The 20,746-nt window shown below is 40.6% G+C and overlaps 1 protein-coding gene across 1 annotated transcript in view; it reads left to right on the top strand.

The window, feature by feature from the left end:
• The first annotated feature begins 9,522 nt into the window (after positions 1-9,522).
• The window catches only part of SH3RF1 (SH3 domain containing ring finger 1), an 83,349-nt gene continuing 72,125 nt past the window's right edge, over positions 9,523-20,746 (top strand). Inside the window, exons 1-2 of the mRNA XM_084204311.1 lie at positions 9,523-9,612; positions 10,918-11,406. Of these exons, the coding sequence (XP_084060437.1) occupies positions 11,020-11,406 (387 nt within the window). The 5' untranslated portion in view covers positions 9,523-9,612; positions 10,918-11,019. The remainder of the gene's footprint in view (positions 9,613-10,917; positions 11,407-20,746) is intronic.

Genomic DNA, 20,746 nt, shown 5'->3' on the forward strand with positions numbered 1-20,746 from the left:
TTCCAGACACTCACTAATAGCCACTGGGGAAACTGAAAATAAAAATGCCAAAAATTAAGTTACAACTTATTTCTGGATTGTGCTGGTCTATTGGTTAAAACTAATACGTTTCATGTTATGCAACACTACCTAGAGTCAAAACATTAATTTGTCCTATCAAAACAAAGGGGAAGGCATTTCATCTTCTTTATAAGCTGTTTGGTTATTCTGCCGTGTTTTTGCTGGGGTAAGCTACTCAAGAATGATTGTTGTGACTCTTAGAAAATATTCTGGATTTATTGTAAGCCAGTTGCCAACTTTTCCTCTGAAATCTGAAATATAGAGACATGAGAGTATGTTGTACCTCAAGTATCTCCATACCATACTCCCCCACACCCAGGGAATACATTTGCTGCCCAGTAACACTTGCTGGTCATTATTAACTCTGATCCTGCTTGTAAATAGTAGGATTAATTCTACTCCAGGAGACAGGTTGCTAAACTGGAGATCTGTAGTTTAGTACTTGGAATTGTTCCTATGCTTCCTCCCCAGTATATTATTTAATTGAACCTGTAGAGATAAATACACCTGTGCCAGTCCTTGTCTTTTTTGCCTTACCTTCTTTTATCTTTCCAGTCTTTTTTGCCACAAGTCTTCCATGTATGAGTAACTGCGCCTTCATGTTGCCCATAGAGAGAATATTTATTGCACAATAAATCCCATAAATAAGAATGCTTCCAGAAGACAATACCAGAAAAAATGCTCACCAATGTGAACTAGTATGCAGTAACAGGCCTAGTACATGCCATTTGCTGACAGTTCTTTAGAGCACAGCTGCCTTAGCTATATGTAAGGACTATGACATGAATTAAAAATACATCAGTTTTTTAGCACAGGTGTGACCTTAGAGAAGAATTGTGGTAGAACTGCATTAGCAGTTTGCAGGTTTTTGGCACACTTACCCATTGTCCGTGCCCCAGTCTATCCACACACAGAGTTGCTGTTTGCATTTTCTGGGACACGTGGGAAAACATTACTTGAAAATGAGTTTGACCATAGCTCATATAAAGTGTCTTTTTAAGAGGTATTTAAGGGCTGATTCTTAGCTGGGGGATGGAATCCAGCTGCCTGTTTTCTTTGGCCCCAAGAGCCAGTTTCATGTGATTTACATTTTCAAAGCTGACTTCACAATGAAAGAGCTTGAGGCTTGGTTTTGAGGCATGACGTGGTTTTTTTGGGATTGGGGTTTCTTTTGGTGGTGGGGGTATGCTAGTGAGTAAATATTTTACAGCCCACATTCCTAGTTCTTCAAAATCAGTGACTCCAGGCTCTGGGACAATCTAAGTAAGCACAAAGGCTGGAATTTATTGCAAGTAATGATCTATGAGATAAGATTTTGCAGCTAAGCCAGTGCATAGTTCTCTTGCCAGATGTGTGGGAGTGAAAGTGACACAAATCTTTAAAAAAAAAAAAAAAAAAGATAAATCTTTGGCAATCCCAGAGTGATTATATAGCCTTGTAGCACTAGCAGCCTCAGAGAATTCATTTTGTGTCTCAATGTCCTTATTGACTTAGAAGCCAAGTCTCAAACTTTATGAAAGGTTTCCAAAGTAGTGCCATGAATACTCCATAAATTTATCTCACTTCCTTAATCTTATTTTGAACAAAGATAGTTTTGGGGTCCTTTTTCCTACATTTCTCTGTTTATAAAGAACTGTGGTAGCATAATGATAGTGATTCTAAAAAAAATCACTTGGGAACTTGTCCCATTATTCTCTTACTTTCATCCCAATGTAACTAAAAACTTTCCTTCATAGTCTAGCTACAACATAAATTCTTGGTTTTTGCTTCCAAGATATCACGGACAAAAGCATGGTACATGGCTGGTACACAGATCACATCCAAACCTCTGCCTACATCCTTTCACAAGTGTACCAGGAAATGCAGAGAGCCAAAGCTGTAAAGGAGCTGTCTGAACCTTTCAGACAACCAAGAGGCCTAATTTGTGCTAATGGGCTGCAACTTTCCTTGGAGCTGAAGGTACATTTCAAAAAGGGATACTAAAGTCAAAGAAAATGCTTTCCCTTAGTATAAGGATACTGCTTTGACTAGTTTGGAATTAAAATGGTAGTGCACTTTAAATGCTGTAACACATTTTAATTTTTTATATCCTAGTACACAAACTCTTGCACAATCTATCTCATCACTTATGTATGACACCACAGCAGAACTGTTCAAGTGTGGCAGAGATGTTTGAAAAGTAAACATGCTGATAATCCTACTTGCCTGCCACATAGCTCTGCCCAGCGGGCACTTTTAGTAAGAAAATGCTATTTTAGGGGAATAAATCTCTCTGAAAAAAAAAATCTAGCTGTGCATGCTTTTAAGAGCTAACATGACAACTTTTTTCTTTCTTCTTTTTTTTTTTTGCAAACTATCAAACTGTTGCAGCACTTGAAATTCTAAAATATCTTAGTTTAGAATTTAATCTTTTTGTAGATTTTGCTGTAAAAACACATGAATTTAATGAAATTCATGAATCCATGAATCATGAATCCATGTGACATGGAAAGATGTCACATATTTATCCTGGAGCATCTTACCAGTCCCTGCTCCTAAGTCTGAGAGTGAAACAGCTACAGACTCTTCTGGGACAAAATCCAAACCAACTCTCTCTGCAGAAGAGATGCAGGTGAAGGGATTATGGTAGTTTTTAACAGATTGACTGATTTGGACTGTAGGAGTAACTGCAGGACTCATCATAAAACAACAGGAACCACACTACAGATACATTATTGCTACACATTTGTCACACTTCAGCTTTCATGACCACAAAAGTGGTTTGAATGAGTTACGCCTCTGTAAATGCACTTCCAATAACTTCTCTTGGAATAAGACACTTTGGATAAGGTGTTTGTTAAGACCTGCAGAAAGTTCTGAATTTTCATTATGTTGTCATGTGGTTACCCAAAGGAGAAATAAAATCCTCTACATCACCTTGTTGTAGAGCCTACGCTCTGAGTGGAGATGAAAATTTCTCATCTAGAAAGACTGACAAGAATGCTTAATATGCTCTAAGGATTTATTTGGTGAGAAAGAGTGAATAGATCTGAGGTTCCACCCTGTTACTGATTGGAGGGACCCCAAGGCTTTGGCCATAGATGTTTGATCTTGGAGGGTTAATTTGACTGAAGGATGCCTCTAGATAAAATAGCACAGTATTGTGAATTCTTCCCTGTCTGTGAAATTTATAGACTAGCTTTGTCTTCCCACAGGATTTTAGAGGGTGAAGCTGTAGTGTATTTCTAGAAATACTAAGTACAACAAATCTAGGAATTGTAGACCTGACAGGATAGATCATCTCCTAAAACCCAAAACCTCCTTCTCTCTCTGCAGCCCACATGCAAAGGTGCCTCTGACTCTCCTCAGCAATTCCTTCTCCTGTCTAAAATTGCAAATTTAATTTTTTTTTTTTTTTGGTCGAAAAATATATGAAAATACATGTGCCAAGTATCCAGTCTCCAGACATTTGGTTTCTTTCAGACACTTTGGTAATGAGGTGTGGTAATGAAGACTAAGTAAACTTCGGTGAATGTTGAATATCCTCCATGATATTTTTGCTTATTTAAAAAGAATAATTGTTTGGGCCCTGCAACTCATCTCATCTGTGTGTTTGAACATTTGGGTGTCCAAAGCTCCAAACACTTGTCACAGTGTTCCTCAAAGATAAAACTGGACTTTAGTCATTCCCGCTCACTATCACTGGAAGTGGTTTATTACAGTACTGCCTGATCTCAGTCTAGAGTCAGTAACATGATAATTTAAATTCAATATTTATATGTTTAGTGGTTTACTGTTCATATGAAAGAGGTTTACCCTGTGACTGGAATGCAGCCCTTGCAAGTGGAGAAAATACTAATAGCTTTTTAATAGCTTACAATTTGCTAACAATATCGCAAACTATTAAAACAGCATGTAAGCATTCCAAAATGTCTAGGCCAGTCAATAATTCTAACACTACATTCTGAATCACTTACAAATCTGTGGGACACCAGACCTTAATGGGGCTGGGAGATACCAAGAGCAAAACTGAACACATAATCTGGTATGCTCTGTCCCCACCAGAATCTCTCCTGTGGAGAGAGCACACTAATTCTAGAGAGGCAAAGAAGCATTGGAATCAATTCTGCAGCCTCACAGATTAGGTCTGCAGTTTATCAGCTGTATGCAAGGAAGGGAAAAGATATTCTGATTTTGGAATAAACTTATTAAGAATGGGTTCTAACATTTCTGCTCCTCTTCTAAAATCTTCACAGTTGTACCATCTGGCTTGATTTCTTCAAACATGCATTCTCCTTTGTTTTTCCTTTAACCTTATTTGTAGTAAGGGCAAATTCAAGCTTACTGGTTAATGAGATGCAGGCACAATGTTCCTATCAGCATAATGAACATTTAAATCAAGTCCTTGACCAACTACATAACCCAACACCTTATTGCATTTCTACAAGGTAGAGCACTGAATGATGCAGCTAGGTTATGGGGATCATAAGCACCCATAAACCCAGCATTTTCCTGTGACTAACCTGGTGGGAATGTCTTGTAACAAAAAGCTCACCCAAATACTGAGTAGTTGTAACATGTTTATTTTTTAATGCCACAGACACTTTTAGTATTGCACATTTCCTCCCTGTGACTCAAATTAAATGATTGCAATAGCAGCAATATGTACAAAGTTGCAATCCCAAGTTCACCTTATCAGGGAGAATTGCTTTGCAACATGAATGCACAAATGATACTGTTCTCAAGAAAGCTGGATGCCTAGAACATGGCATAAAAAATGTACTATTGGTACATTTGGCCTTCTAGTTTTACAACTCATTTCTCCCAACTCCTCACAAATACCAGAACAGTAGAGAGTCTTCTGGCAGGATGCAAAGGTCTTAGAAGTACATTTGTAATTGATGTAGTTAAAACTAGTTCACAACCCAGAAAGTGCATTAGGGATGGCACAAAACTCAGTTTGCCAGCAAACCAACTGGATCAGTATCAACCATGCTGAGGTCCTTGCTGCTAGAATTATTGCCAACAGTAACTGAGCTAGATAATTTAAAGCTGGTACTAAATGAAAAAAAAAATCCCCAAAAAACCAAGACAGCGAAGCAAAACCAAACTGCAATCCCCCTTACCTCCCTGAAAAACCTGGGGGAAAAAAACCCCACACACAAAAAAATCAACTCTAATGAAAAGGAATGAAGTCTTTGAAGAACGTCTTTGCTCATTTCCACCAGAGACTGAAGAGAGTTGGCATATCCTTTGTGATGTGCTGTACTTACCAACATAAAGCCAGCAAGATGAGTGTTGCCATCAGCAGTGAACTTTCACTAAAGGGATGTCAGTGGAAATTTTGCATGGCCTTTGAAAGGGGATCACTACCAGGGGTCGTTTTACAAATAAATATGTGGACATTACAAATGAGAAAACATGATCCTTTCTGACAAAATTAACAAAAAAACAAGCTTTAAAATATTTTAGTACAAAAATGTAGCTCAAAACAAAAAAATGCTTATGAAACTACAAATAAAATGAATTCAGACTGTGACTGCCACAAGACACTGTTGTGTTTTCTCTCTGATAGGACATAACACATCTTGTTCCATGAGTCTTATTGTGTTTGAGCCTTTTGCAGTTATCTGAAGACTTTCAGGATGGAATTCACAAATAAATTAATTATGCCTTCATATGTTTATTCTTGCAGGCCTGCATTTCTCTACATGGCACTCAGTTTTGTTTTATTACTCTAAATATATATAGTGCTAACATAACTTTTTCAGGCACATGGATTATCCCTGCTGTCAAGGGTAACAATCTTCAGGGACATTTTGTAGGATTAGAAGGAAGATTGGATCTGGTGTTGTTCTGTAGTGTGTTAGTGTATTTAGGGCATTAGTTACCAAATGTCTTTATGTTTAAGATCTGCATGTTGAAAAATGTGCAATTCTGAAATATGCCATATTACTTATCCATTAAATTTCCTAAGAAACTAGATGCAGATAACTATAGAGTGCATCTCCTAGCCCCTCTTCCCAATAATTCATTGCAAAACCTAATGGAATATCTGGAAAGATTTTAAGATTCTAGAGGTTTTATAGAAAACAGTGGTCATATAAAAATAATCTAATATTGAATGTCCCTCCTACAGCAAAGGGTGCAGCAGATGTTGTTCTCTCTCCTTGTGAGCTGCCAACTTATCCATTAACCAGTGCTGGTCAAAGCCAGGCACAGTATAGTCTCACATTTTAAAGACAGAGGAAACTAAGGGTACTTGGAAATGTGCCAGAAACAGGAATTAATATAATAAGGGTCAGGTGAAATAGAAAGTGTGACTGTTTCAACAGATTGGGCTGAAGACATGGGGAGATGCCTTTAGGCTCTTTGGCCCATAGAGGAAAAAGAAAGTATTGGTGAAAGGGGAGTGCAGAGACCACAGTGTGTTTACTGCATTAAGGATGCAGATACAGAAAAAAGGAAAGAAAAAGGTATTACCAGTTCTTTCTGCTACTGATGTTGTCTTTTGCTGTTTTTCCTATTGTCCTTTGCTTCTTCCTTTACTCAACATCTTCCAGGTGAAGAGAAACTACATTGAAGGAAAAAAAAAAATAAGTGTGCCTGAAACCCAATGACAAAAGTACAATTCATTACACCAAAAATGTGTAAAATACAAACAAATATTAATAGACATTATAATTGTAGAAATCCAGGTAGTTGAGTAACTAGAGGACCTCATCCTTCAGATCTGTGTTTTTAAGGGATTTCTGCCCTTTGCATCACGTACTCAGTAAAAGTTGCACACAGAACTAATGAACTGTGCATAAGGATGGGACAATTTCAAGAAGTGAGGCTTCCTCACGTAAAGATGTCTGAAGAGTGCAATTCCCTGCTTACAGTTGGTAGCAAGAAAGAATAAATTCTTCAGTGTATCAGCAATTCTGTTCCATTCAGTGCTGGCACCAGAGTATTCCAGGCTCTCTGAGTCAAACACTTCATGCGTAAGAGGGCAGTGCCATACATCTGCACACACGCCCACATTTTTTTACATGGATGATAATTGTTTGAAAATTAACTACAGCTACTGCTCAGGAAGTAACATATTTACCTGATACTCTTCAGAGTGTTTACTGCTTTGGTTTGTATTCCACAATGTATTTAGTATTTTACAGACTTTACATAAAACACTATCAAAGACCAGCCCTGATAAAAAGGTAATCTTTTTATCCTGCTTCACTGAACTTTCATCTTGCTTCCCTGGTGCACCACTTGTGTTGTAGATTCCTTTACTGTTTTAATAGATATTTTACATTCCTAAGGCAGCAAAATAAGTTTAGACAACAGTAATGCTTACAAAACTATGCTAGGAAGGCTGGCAAATTTTTACCATGACAACTTTTGAAGAAGCTAAGTGCAAAAGTGAAATCCAATTGTGAGATGAGACTTTGTTTAGATTCAACAAGTATCTGTTTCAAATCTGCTGATTATCCTTTTTTCTGTAGTGACAGCACTGACATGGCAAGATAGAAGAATACTATGAGACATAGGAATATTCATATGTATCAGATGTTGATACCATTCTATTTATGTTATGATACTCCCTGGAAAGCACAGACATAGACCAGAAACCCATCTGTATCAGTTTTCCTAAACTCCAGAATTCATGGGGGAGGAAATCTTATTTCTTAATGAACTGTACATATTTAGCACCTTCAATATTTCCACTAAGACTGAAAAATAAAATATTAGAGATGCAGCGTGAGAGAGTACTTACTTGGAAATCCTAATAATCAGAGAATATCATTACCATTGAAAACAACCAAGTTAGCATATCCAGAAAGTAAGACAGAAAAGACTGTCACACTATCAGCTTATCCAAACCTACACAATCCATGCGTGAAAAAGGAAAAGAAAAAAAAAAAGAGACAGTATTTTTACATATACACACAGAATTCAAGTAAGGATGACAGCAAATTTAAACTTATACAATATCCTGAATTGGAAGGGACCCACAAGGATCATAAAGTTCAGCTCCTGACCCTGCATGGGACAGCCCCAAGAATCATACCACATGCCTGAGAGCCTTATCCAAATGTTTCTTGAACTCAGTCAGTCTTTTCCTGTGACAGTTTCCCTGGGGAGCCTGTTCCAATGCCCAACCACCCTCTGGGTGAAGAAACTTTCCCTAATATCCAATGTAAATCTCCCCTGACACAGTTTCATACCATTTATAGGGTCAACTTGAAAGCTTGAGCCACACACAAACTTTTGGATTGCTTCCTCTTTTGAGCTGCAGTTGGCAAAATGAATAACTGGAACTTAAGCATTTGCCTAGTTTTTTCATCACCCATAGACAAGGGGTCTCATTTGATTTAAAAAGAGCAGGCTTTAACTTCTTTTTGTTTTATGCTAATTTGTATGTATCTTAGGGTTTACTTCCTCCTTCATTCCCACAGTCTTGCAGAGAAGTATCTCACACAAAACACCCCACAAGCAAGTGCATCATATCCTGAATACAGAGGTGTGTGGTGGTGTGTGGGGGGGGAGTGTGAAGAGAGGCACTCTTTTTTCTGGCATCATTCATTTAATTAAGCAGTCCTATCACAAAACCGTTTAGTTTGGAACAGACCTCCAAGATCAGCGAGTCCAAATGTTAGCCCAGCACTGCCAAGTCCAGCCCTAATCATGCCCACGAACACGCTGCACTCGACCTTACCACAAGCGTGCTGCAAGGGCCCGAGGGAGCAGAGCCGCACCCGAGGGCAGCGATGGACGCGACCCGGCAGCCCCGTCTCCTTCCCGGCCCGTGCCCAGCACGGCGGCCCCTGACCTCCCGGAGCGGGAACCGCCGCGGCCTCACCGCGTCCCACCGAGACGCCGGCAGCTGCGGGCGCACAGCCGGGGGAGGCTCAGGGAGGGTCCCCCGCCCCGCACAAGCCCGCCCACCATGAGGAGTCTCCTTGGGCGGATCGCCGCGGGCTCCGGGCACCGCGGCTCCTCCTTCTGTGGGGCCTGGCAGCCGCAGGCCGGAGCTCCGGGTACGACTTACCACAGACAGAGAGCGGGGGCAGCCCTGCGAGAAGCGGGCGAGAGAGCGACCACCCACCCTCGTTCCCTCCCTCTGTCCCTCTTCCTCGTTCCCCGCCGCCCCCATGCAGACGGTGGCAGCCCCAGGTGCCCGTCCGGGCCGCCCCCAAGGCACAAGGCAGGGGGGAAGCGCCTGCTCCTCCTGTCCCAGGAAGCCGCCTGCGCTCTCCCCCCGCCCCAGCCACTGCCCGAGGCACCTAGCGAGGTGCGGACGGCGGGGAGGACGAGGCGGCCCCGCGCCCCGTCCCCGCCCGCGAGGGGCGGTGCTGCCGCTGGGCACCCGCCGGGCCCGCCCCCGCTCCCTGCCCGCGGCCCCTCGGCGGGGCGGTGCCGGGCGGGGCGGTGCCGCGCCTCGCGTCAGCGGCCCCTGCGCGGCGGGGCGGGGAGGGCACGGGAGTCTCGGCGCTGCCGCGGCGGGAGAGGCAGCGGTGGGGCCGGCGGCGGCGGCGGCAGCAGCGGCGGCTCCTCACGGGAACAAAGCGGGGGCGGCGCGGCCACACGGTGAGATCCGGGTGAGGTACGGGGAGGGGGCGGCGCTCGAGCTCCCCCGGGACCCCTGCGCTCCCCGAGGGGCGGCTCGGCGCGGTGCGGCGGAGGGGCCGCGGGCCCGACCCCTCCCTCCCTCTGCCCAGCGCCTTGGGGCGGGGTGACAGCGCCGTGCCCCCCGCCCGCCCCCGCCTCCCGGGGAGCCGTCCCCGCTCGCCCCGTGTCCTCGCAGGGACCCCTGCGCGCCGCCGCCGCGGTGTCCGCCCGCCTGCGGGTTGCTGTTCCCCCGGGGAGCAGGGGAATATAAAGCGGTGGATCGGGGAGGCGGTCCGGGCGCGGAGCCCGAGAGCAGGTAGGTGCGGGACGGGCGCCCGGGGAGCCGGGGGCGCCGCTCCCGCAGGAGGCTGCGGGGGCTGGGGGAGGGCGCTCAACTTCGCCCGGCGCTGGGCACTGCCGAGGTCAGCAAGCCTTTTTCTGCCCGCGAAGCATCCTGGTGTGACTTCTCGCAGAATGTTTTTTTTTTAGGGGGGCTCTCCAGTGGCGTTTGGGTTTTTTTCCCCCCTCCCTTTCCCAGTCCGTCGCTATATAGGCTGGAGCTGGCCGGGGGCTCGCCCCTGCCTCTGTGGCTGCATACGGAGCTCTCGTGTTGTCCTAACGATATGGCAGTAGCACTTCCTGCTGTAAATCACTTCGCGATAGTTTTTGAAGCGTTTCTTAAAGGCGGCACTGTAATGAACCCTCTTGTCAGTGCTTGCGGTAAGCTTAAAACCCTGTGAGCTGGACGCTGTTTTTAAGGCTGAGCTGTGTAATGTGCTGCAGCAGTTTTCATAGAAAGGGTAGAAACGTAGTTCACTGTTGGTTTAGTGTTGGCATAAATGTAATTCCCCTTGCTATGCTCTGTTGGTGTAGGCTGTGTGGTTTTGGACCCCATTGTAGTTACCTTTAACATCTTCTTGTTGTGAAAGAAAGCTAATCTCAGATGTTCAGGGAGACTGATGTATTAAGAACTATGAAAAGTAAGCTTTATTAATACTGCTGTGCTGGGGATAGCTCTTTGTTCTAGAATAATTTGAGGAAATAAAATCACTCGGACTGAAATGTGTGGGGACTTGAAGTTAAAAACCTTAGCTGTAAGCATTTGTTAAAGTATTTTAAATAAATAGATACATTAATGTCGATTGCTATTACTGTATTCATGTTTCATTTATTGAATTAGTCTAGTGATCTCTTATTTTGCTCTTTGCATGAACATTGTCATATAAAATGGTCTTGCTGACTTTTTCCAGTTTATTAATGCCTTTTTCCCTCAAAAAATTTTAGAGCACAGTCAGAAGAGGAATGGATGTAACATGATACCCTTGCAGTGCTCAAAACACACAAATTCTGCAAAGATTTGTTTTTTGGTTAAGTAATACAAGGAAAATGGATGAATCGGCTTTGCTGGATCTGTTGGAGTGTCCTGTTTGCTTAGAACGCCTTGATGCTTCTGCAAAAGTCTTGCCTTGCCAACACACGTTTTGTAAACGCTGCCTGCTGGGCATTGTGAGCTCTCGCAATGAGCTGCGATGTCCCGAGTGCCGGACTTTAGTGGACTGCGGTGTTGATGAGCTCCCCAGTAATATTTTGCTTGTTAGACTACTGGATGGCATCAAACAGAGGCCTCGGAAACCCAGCGCCGGCGGTGGGACTGCCGGCACAAACGCTTTGAGGGTCCCCATCACCACTGTAGCTAACTGCGGATCCAAGGACCTGCAGAGCTCGCAAGTTGGACAGCAGCAAAGGGTGCAAGCACGGAGCCCTCCTGTTAGGGTAAGTACCACGTAATGACAGTATTTTGTTGCATTCCTGTCTTTTCCTCCACCATTTCAAAAGAGTTGATGGCCTCTGCTTTGGGATAAGGGCAGTCAGATAGTTAATACAGCAAAACAATGTCATTTTGAGAATTTCTGTAGCTATCTTGCAAAGCATGTTGGTATTCCTATCAATGTTGGTTTAATGTTGCATAAATATTAATAATGCTTCCTAATTGAAACTCTCAGTTTTTGAGGCAAGAAGAAGAAATCCTTAATTGTCCAATTCAAAGACAGTCAAATAGAGTAAGGTAACTTATGTGGAAAGCTTAAGTTAAGCTATTATTAAGGATAGAGATCTTGTGAAGAACATTTGAAATTGTTTTTAGTTTGTCAGCTGCAAGACTAGAGATTTCATTTTGGCTCATGCACTTTCTGAAATTATTCTTACAATCAGTACATTTCCTTACAATCAGTACATTTCCTTTAAGTTAGACAAAATGAATGTTAAACATAAGCAGAGAAGTTTTGCCACTGGCTTCTAAGTTTTTACTTCCTTCCCTTCAAAAAGAAATTTTTGAATTCCTACAATCTGCTAAGTTGTTTGTACTCTTAGTCCTCATAATTTCTTTATTAGTTTTTTCCTCAAGTATTTTTTCTAGGGGATTTGGAAGTTGTATGTACCATGATAGGAAGACATTGCCGTCTTTATATACTCTAGTTCTTTCCTAAGATCTGTGCAACCTGTAGACTCTGTCATACCTTATAATCAAGACTCAGTAGCCTCATTTATGATTATTCATTTGAGAACCTGTGTCAGGAAATGTAATTTTATGAGATGACAGACCTTGCTCTGTTTTATCTAATGACAAAGCAAGGCAGCTTCTCTGAAAGGTTTTGCTGCCCAGTTTGTTTGAGTTCCTGTGTTTGAAGTAGAGTTTCTGAATGGTTTAAGTGGTTTCTGTCTTGTAGAGTTTATTAGATTTTTATGAAATGTCTTAAGGAGGACTTCAACATATTTTTGGCAGGACTAGTCTTTATTTTGAAGGGTATCTAAATTATTTAGTTTACTTACCCAGTGAAGGAAGCCTAACACTGATTTTCCTCAGATGTACTTGACATGATTGGAATCTCTCCAAAAGATCTTAGATACACCTTTTAAGTTTACATAAGGATTTAAAATACAGTTGTTTTTCCACTAGTTGATATTGCTCTCTCTGCTTGCTAGAGAGCTCATTAGGTTCTTTACTTTAGAATACAGAAATTATAATTATCAACTCACTTCCTGCTAATGAGTTTTGTTTTGTATATACATTAATTGGTGAGAAGGTGATCTGTGGGGTTTTTCTGTTAGTGGTTTGTTTTTGTGGTTTTGGTGAGTTTTCTTTCCAGAACATAGAATCCCTAAAAAGTAATGCAAAGAAGCATCAGGAATATCAAAACCAGCCTGGTCTTCTCCAGAACTTTAAGGTGTTTTTCATGATACCTTGCATTTGCAAATGCTCTTCGACTTAAAACAAAAAACCCTTAAAATTTTTTTATATATTTTGTGTTGACCTTTGTAAATAAGGTTGTTTTTATATATTTTTGTGTTGACCTTTGTATTTTCAGAGACTGCTTCTCCTCCAAAAGGGTTTCTGGTGCAGTGCTGTGCATGAAAGACTGTGCTTCAGAGTTTCTCAAAGCCTTATTAGACAACATAACTTGAATATGGAATATTTTATCTTTTTTTTTTTTTTATGTTCTATAATATCCTGTTTTGCAACATTTGCATTTCCAGATGTTGTGCAGAGTAGAAAGTGATAACACATGGAAGGTTGCTTCAGCTTATCCTGTACCGTGTGCTACTAAAACTGTGACCATATGCATTCCTCATGCAGTAACTCGTATATTAGTGATAGTTTTTAGTGTTCTACACTAAGTCTTGTTCTGTCTTTGGTTTTGGAGTTTCACATGCATTCTTGTGCCTTCTTTCCTTTGGGAGACAGGAAAAGATGATGATCTCATCATTTGTCCACTTTGTCCAGAGCCTTTTTTACTAGGAAGCCAGTATCTTTAAGAACATGAACCGACTTTGATGGATAAGAAGGTGGAGATATAAACTACTTTTCTGTTTTCTATATGGAAAGTGGTTTAAAAAAAAAAAAGTCCAGAAAGCAAAATGCTACTTTAATGGACAGTGTTGAAATGAATGCCCTATTTGTTTTACTAACTCTAACATAAAGATGCATGCAAATACAGTTCCTCCCTGGGAATTGAAGAGGAAAATCTGTTTCTAGATGAGTGGCAGAGTCAGATTTCCTAAACTAATTTTGCTGAAGGGGAACTAGTAAATGAAAGTTGCTGTTATGTTAAATGAAGTGAATGTGGATGAAGGCTGTCAAGTCATAAACATTCTGCTTATACCCTGAAGTAATACTAAGCTCATAAATGCCCTTTCAGAGAATGCCATAATTTTCAGAAAAGGTTAATACAGCATGTACTGCAGCATGATTTCCTGAACTGTATCAATGACTGTGGAGTGGCCAGCCCTGTAATTGCACACTATATTGCATTCTCTGTATGTATGTGGTGACACATGGCAATAAACAAACAAATGGTTCCTTGAGTCTTAAAACTAATGGAGCTGGGTGGGTGGTGGGGATTAACAAATCTTGTGCCTAGTATGTCCCCCACTAGAGTAACCTGTTTCTTTCTGTAACCTCTCTAAGCTTTCACTGCTGTAACAATGGCAATTGCTCTGTGCAAGTTGTTAACCTATTTTGTTCCCCTGCTGTTTTGATGCATAAAGCCTCCTGTGCCTTTCCCTGGTACTGGCTGGACTGCACCTGATGGAAAACTTGTGTTTGCTGTCTGCTCAGCAGTTCTGTCCCAGGCAGCCAGCTTGCCTGGGACATCAAACAGTTATACACACACTGCAGCTTCCTTTCTGGTATGGATGCAAATTTAATGCTTTTCTCCTTGTTTTCAAGTGAAAACCTTCAGGTAAGTTGACAGCTTGGAAGAGCTGTAAGAGCCCCAGCCTACTGTCAAATCTGCTTGTAACTGGTCATCAGGAGCAAGTTGGGCTGTGGAGGGACTGCATGATCACATGAGCCTTGTTGCCTTCAAAAGAGTATTCAAAAATGTTAGGGTCCATCCTTTTATGTTTATGCTCATGTTATTAATTTTTTCATTTTTACAGAGTATGTCAGACAAGAATTATCCTAAGTTCCTTATGGCAGTTTTACAAGGATATGCTTATTGCTGGAGTCTGACATGTAGCTGTGTGCATAAGTTGCTAGATGTTGGAGAGCTGTTCTCTCTTGGACAGATTTAAGATGATCCATGTTTAACTTTTCCTTGGAATTTGTATTTACCTAAGACATACTAAGTCTCCTTCTAGTTTGTTTATAGATCAACTTTCTGAAGTTAGGGCTATCTTTTCCACAGAATCTAGAGGAGAGTTGTCTAGATAGTCTGAAATCTCATCACTGTTGAAAATATTTCATAATAAGATTTTCAGCTATTTTCTGGACCAAATGTAGGCAGGAAAAGCTAAGAGAATTCAAATGATCTCCATTAACAAGAGAAAAGCATGAATAGCTCAAAAGTTGGCCATTCCTGATACAGTTGGTACTTATGCTGAGTGAGAATTGACAGTGTAATTTGAGTATACTACACTGTATGTCACTGGAAAATCTTATCAGGAAATGTTACAGTGCAATGTGAAAGTCCTGAAGCCTTCCTCTTTTTGGTTATTTTTATTCTGGAAAGCCCCTAGAAACTCTGGACATACCATTCTCGGTGAAGTCGACTTGAAATGAGGGTAAAGAATCATTACAGGCTATTGGAAAATGCTCCTTTAGGTGCTAAGGAGGGCTAGAGCCACTAGTACCTGAGCATCGGAGTTGTTTGTGATAAATTCTTTTACACTGAGGAGGAGAGAAGGACCCACTAACAGGAGATCATTTCATGAGTTTCTGCTAATAATTAGCAGTGGTGCTGTCGTGTAAATCCATGCATCTATTTTCATATTTGTTTAACAAGGAAAGCAATAACAAAATTTTAAATTCCTGTGTCCCTACTGCTGCATTTATGATTGAGTAGACTCGCCTTGGAACTGCTGAAACAGTTGTAATGGCAAAAGGAAAATAAATGGAGCCAGGTTTTCCACCCGAAGCCATGGTGTTTGACCTTGCCACACATCTTGGGGCAGTAGTGACAATGGGCCACCTTCTGGTCTATGTGGATTTCAGCAGGTTGGGCTTCTCTCTCAGACTCAATGGATCATGTAAGCAATCAATTTTCTTTTATCCTAACCACCCTGGAGAAGAGAGCTCAGAGTGTAGCTCTCACAGTTTGGCTGTTGAGCATGTTGCAAAAATCTGACAGGAGCCAAAACAACTGCTGCTTTTGTAGTCATGGCACTTGTTGGACTATGAAGATCCTGGCAGAACTTAAGTATCAAAAGAAACCTTTTAGACTAGAAGATAACAATAGGACAGAAAATGTACATTCATGGATCAATAACTTTACATTATTGTAAATACATATGGTGATCACCAAGCATAGCAACAGGTGTAGGTTGGAACAGGTGTTTAAATCATGTAGGAACAAGAGTTAGTGGAATAAAATAATACAAAGAAATGTATCAGTAAAAGTCTGCTGGAGGAGTACTCTTAGAGGAGGTTCCCATTGTTATAATAGATCAGATTGTCAGGTATACCTATTTAAAGGAAAAAGCGGTTGTAGAAATATGCAAAAAACAGTGGCTAATGCAGTTAGCTTCATGACTGTTATTTGTGATCACAGGCTGGAGAATCATTACTTGATGGTGCCTGATTTTGAGCTGACCCTCCCCCCCACCCCAACCAAAAGGTTATTCCATACCATATGGAATCATGCTCAGCATATACATCTGGGGAAAGAAGAAAGAATGGGGGGGAATTTCCCAAGTAACATTTGAGAATCTGGAGATAGACACCTATTCATGCTCTGGAGTGATTATTAGAAAATATTTTGCAAAGTCTTTGCCAATCATATATGTATGCTTTTGTTTCATTTCATGCTTGCTGAGATACCAGATTCTGCTTTTACGTTTAGAGTTTCTTGTACAGTTTTAATTACTTCTGTACAGTATTACTTCTGTGTAATACTGTTGTATCCTATGTGAAACTAGAGAAAATTTAATGGAAATCATAAATATGAAAGGAAAGTAGACTGACTCTCATGGTGTTAATGTGTTCCCTTTCAGAGAGAAATAATTAGATAGAGAAGGAGGATAAGCAAAAGGAAGAACTGTGTCTGTATCCAAAGGCATTGGGCTAGGATTGAGAGCTTCCGGGCTCAGTTCCTGGCTTTGCTACAGGCATCCTTTATGACCTTGCACAGAGTCACTCAAAGCTCTTTGTGCCTCTGTTTCCCATCTGCAGATATGACTGATAGTACTTTCTTTGTGTGACTCACTATTTAGACTTTATGCTCTCCAGGGCAGACACTGACTTTTTTAAAATATTGGATGTATCCATGGTTGTTTTACAATGGTTCCACAGTCTCAGCTGAGGTCAGTATATCCTGCTGTTAACTCTAAATCATTGACTTCCACATTACTGGAGAACTGTTCATAATCCATTTCCTGTCCCAAAGACGGTGCAATGCTTAGTGTCACATTGTTAAGAGGATTTAATTTTGTTTGAATGTTTAATAGGAAATCACATGAATACCTCAGTGAGGAAAAGCCAGACACTTGAAACATCTGTGGAAGTCATAGTCCACCCTTCAGCTAGGGAAATCTGCATCTAACTGGCACACTGGTGTGTAGGTTTGAGTGTTTTTTGAAAAGAATGAGAATATCCAGTGTAAATTGTGTTGATAATGCAGAAATGTTTAATTCCATACTTGAACCTGCATAGCTATCTTGAACCTGCCAATTAACGTTAATCTGCTTGATGAAATAGCTGTCAAACTAGTGTAATCCCTTTTTTTAGAAAACAATTAGACTTGAAGTAAATTAATCTATAAACTAAAGAAGTCCACATTATTTACATTTGATACTGAAATCTGAAATCCCTTTTTAATTTGTTTACAAGCTTTTTTTTTTTTTTGTGTCTTCATGTGGAAAAGAGGGCTATCTCTATTTCCCTTCATTTTCCAGTTTAATATTCCTCCATTTATGTAGATTTGTTTAAAACCACCTACATGAAATGAAATGGTGTCTTTTTTTCCTCCACTTTAATGTGGCCAGTGAGTTGCTCTACTCAAAAAGCTTTGATCATTCCAAAAATTTAAACTTCTGCATAAAAAGGGAAGTCTCAAGCCGTTACTTTTAATGGGCTTGTGAAGGGAAGCAGTTTTTTAGAGAGAGTAAAAATCCTTGCATTTTTTTCTCATATTACCAAAAAAATCAAATACCAATAAAATTGCTTTATATAGGTGATCCAGGATCTGGTTAGAAAATTCAGTCAGTAGTGCAGTTGCTGTGTTTCTCTGTGCATAGTGTCTGTCATTCTGCAATGCATTTTGTGGCTTAATAGGCATCATTCATGGTGTGAAGAGCTGGTTGGGGTGGCATCAGCTAGAAATCCTTCTTCTCCCCTCTCCTTTAACTGAGTGAAATGGTTTTTAATGGAACTTCAGTGTTTAGTGCGTGAAGAGGAACTGCAGAAAACAGAAAGCTTTTAACTGCAGCTGTGATAATAAAACTGGAAACTTGTTATGATCCGTTGTTTGTCTTTCTTTTGGTGAACTTCCCCTTGCAGTGCATTTGGCCTTCTCCTCATGATATGCTTAACACCTTCCTTGGTCTTTTCTTTGGCTCCATTGTTGTCCTTTATTCAAACGGTCTCCTGCCTCTGATATTACTGTACTACTTCCAAGAAAAAGAAAACATCTAGTTTTCTTACCTCTTGTGTCCCATTTGTCCATGACTGTGTCAGACATAAGGAACAAAAAATAAACAATAAGAAAGAAAATTTTCTATTGAGGTATGTGGACTATGTACAACCTTGTAGTATATTCGACTAAGATCTGCCAAATACATGAAGAGCATAAAGTATAAGTTAATATTACTGTATTGCCTAGCCTCCTGGGATTATTCTTCCTTTTTGCCTTTTCTTTTTCTTCTTCTCCTTTAAATCACTGACTATATCCTCATTCTAGTGTGGGCTAGAGTGTGTCTCAATAATTAAAGCTGAAATATCATCTGGTCAGCCCTGTTCATGCATACACCTCGTTACTGCCTTCACAGAGGAAAAGTGTGCATCTGTTAAACCTCATTTCCTGTCAGATCCCTCTGTGTTAGACAGAAAAACTCGTCTTGGAAAATCAGCAGTGAATTCTTGAGTCAGTTGAACTAGATCAAATCCTTTACTTTTCACTTCACTAAATCGAAGTCTTTTTGGAGAGCAGGATTTTTGGGTGTTTTTTTTGGACTGAGAATTGCTGCTGTGAGGTGAGCTGGATTAATTTTAGAAAGCAAGTGGTCCTGAGGTGGGATGGTTACACATCCAAGTGATCTTTTCTGCGCTCCTTATCTCTCTTAGGTATAGAGGGGAAGATGACAGTACTGTCCTCTGACTGTCAGGCTGAACACTGGGAGCTTAGAGCTTTGCTGCACTGAGCATGCCCCTTATCCCTTTCCCGTGGATATTGCCAGAGTTGCCATGCAGTTCAGGTGCAGAACCTGAGCTGGACAGCACAGTGGCAATTGGTTAAGTCTGTTTACACATTTGCATCCTCTAAAATGTCAGGAAATTGTTGGGAGCCAGAAATATGCTCTGGAGAGAAGGGAAATCACTCCAAAGAGGGAAATTGAGTAATTTTAGTAATTTTAATTCTTTAGACCTGTGATGCTTATATACGTATCTTTAAAATGTCATTCAATGTTGTCTGGAAACCTACAGATTTGGATTCTCCAGTTGAAGGAAGAGTGAAATGCAGAAGTTAATGTTTCATTTATGGACACTGCTGCCCAAAGCATCTCAGAATCTGAGCTTGCTAGGTACACCAAAGTCAACTGTGGTGTGTGTGTATGAGCAATCTGCTGTACCCTTGGAAGCTTTGGGTTGTGGATCTCATTTTACTCTTGTGGCACCCAAATATGAGATTTATTGTCCAAATAAAGTTTTTGTAGTGTAAGAGTAGAAACACTTAAGAATTTTAAATAAAGTCTTGTCTAGGTCTTTGTTCTTCTCTTATTTGGTTCTTGATTAATTTCCTCTGTCACCTGCCCCTCCCTCCCCCAGCATAAGCACTTAAATTTTGAAGTATTAAAAAGTCAGCACCTGCAAGGATGTGTCTGATCTCCTACAAATGAGAACAAGATTCTGTTGTGCTCCATCCCTCTCACAGTAATTCTGTTTGAAATATTGCTCATATGCTTGGCCTTCCACATCTAATTTTTTGAATATGGTGTGAATTTCTGTTTGGGTTTTGTTTGTTTGTTTTTAATTGAACTAAAAGCTCTATTCTGGTGTTGAGCTGTTCTTTCTATATTTCTTGATTTTTCAGAGTCAAATTTAGATAGCCCATTTTTATATTCTGTAAATGTGCAAAGTATAATTTTATAGTTTCTAGCTGGGAAGTATGCTATTATTCATAAATGCATTTTGATCAAAGGTAAGCACTTCAGTGTTGTTTAAATATTAATTCTCCTCCTCTCTTAAGTGGAGGACTGCTGCCAGTGCTGCTCAGAAGATAAGCCTGGCATCAAGTGTCCTGTTGGACTTCGTAACACCTGAAGTGCTCCTCAGTCTTTAGCATTTCTTTGTTAATAAAACTGATTATTTCATGGCATAAGTGTTTTAGAAAGATGAGATAACTCTGCTTTCCTCTTCTTGTAATGGAAAGATGTGCATGTTACCTCTCTTGACTTTCTCTTTTCATCACCTAAGCTTTCAAAATATACATGTGCATTGAAAGCTTTTTAAAGAACTGAACCACTGTTTTACCTTGTGTGAACCACAGTTCTATGAGACAAGCTTTTGAAAAGCTCTGATTAAAGACAAAAGTATGCATTTCCTCCACACTGTCAAGCTGCTGAACCCAAGAGAAGGAATGTAGTCTTACTTGCACAGGGGTGGCAGAACATCCATACTGAATAATTTGAAGCATGTCTCTTCAATTATTCTTTTTTAGTATGCTATCTTAGCCCTTTAGGTTATAGTCTTTGTTTAATTTATATTAAAAATGGGTAAGAATGAAGCCCTTCTGACTTTTAAAAGTGTTAAAATGGAAAATAGAGATAATCAGATGACAATCTGAGTTGGCATATATAGGGCATAGCTGTTCTAGAAGCTTATTTTAAACAAATTCAGTAAAGTTGAGTTCACTGCACTGTAGTAAAGTGCCCCTGAGTAGTGAAGAAGCTTTTATTCTGA

The sequence above is a fragment of the Fringilla coelebs genome (assembly GCF_963513975.1).
Source record: "Fringilla coelebs genome assembly, chromosome: 4".
In the NCBI taxonomy this organism is placed as follows: Eukaryota; Metazoa; Chordata; class Aves; order Passeriformes; family Fringillidae; genus Fringilla; species Fringilla coelebs.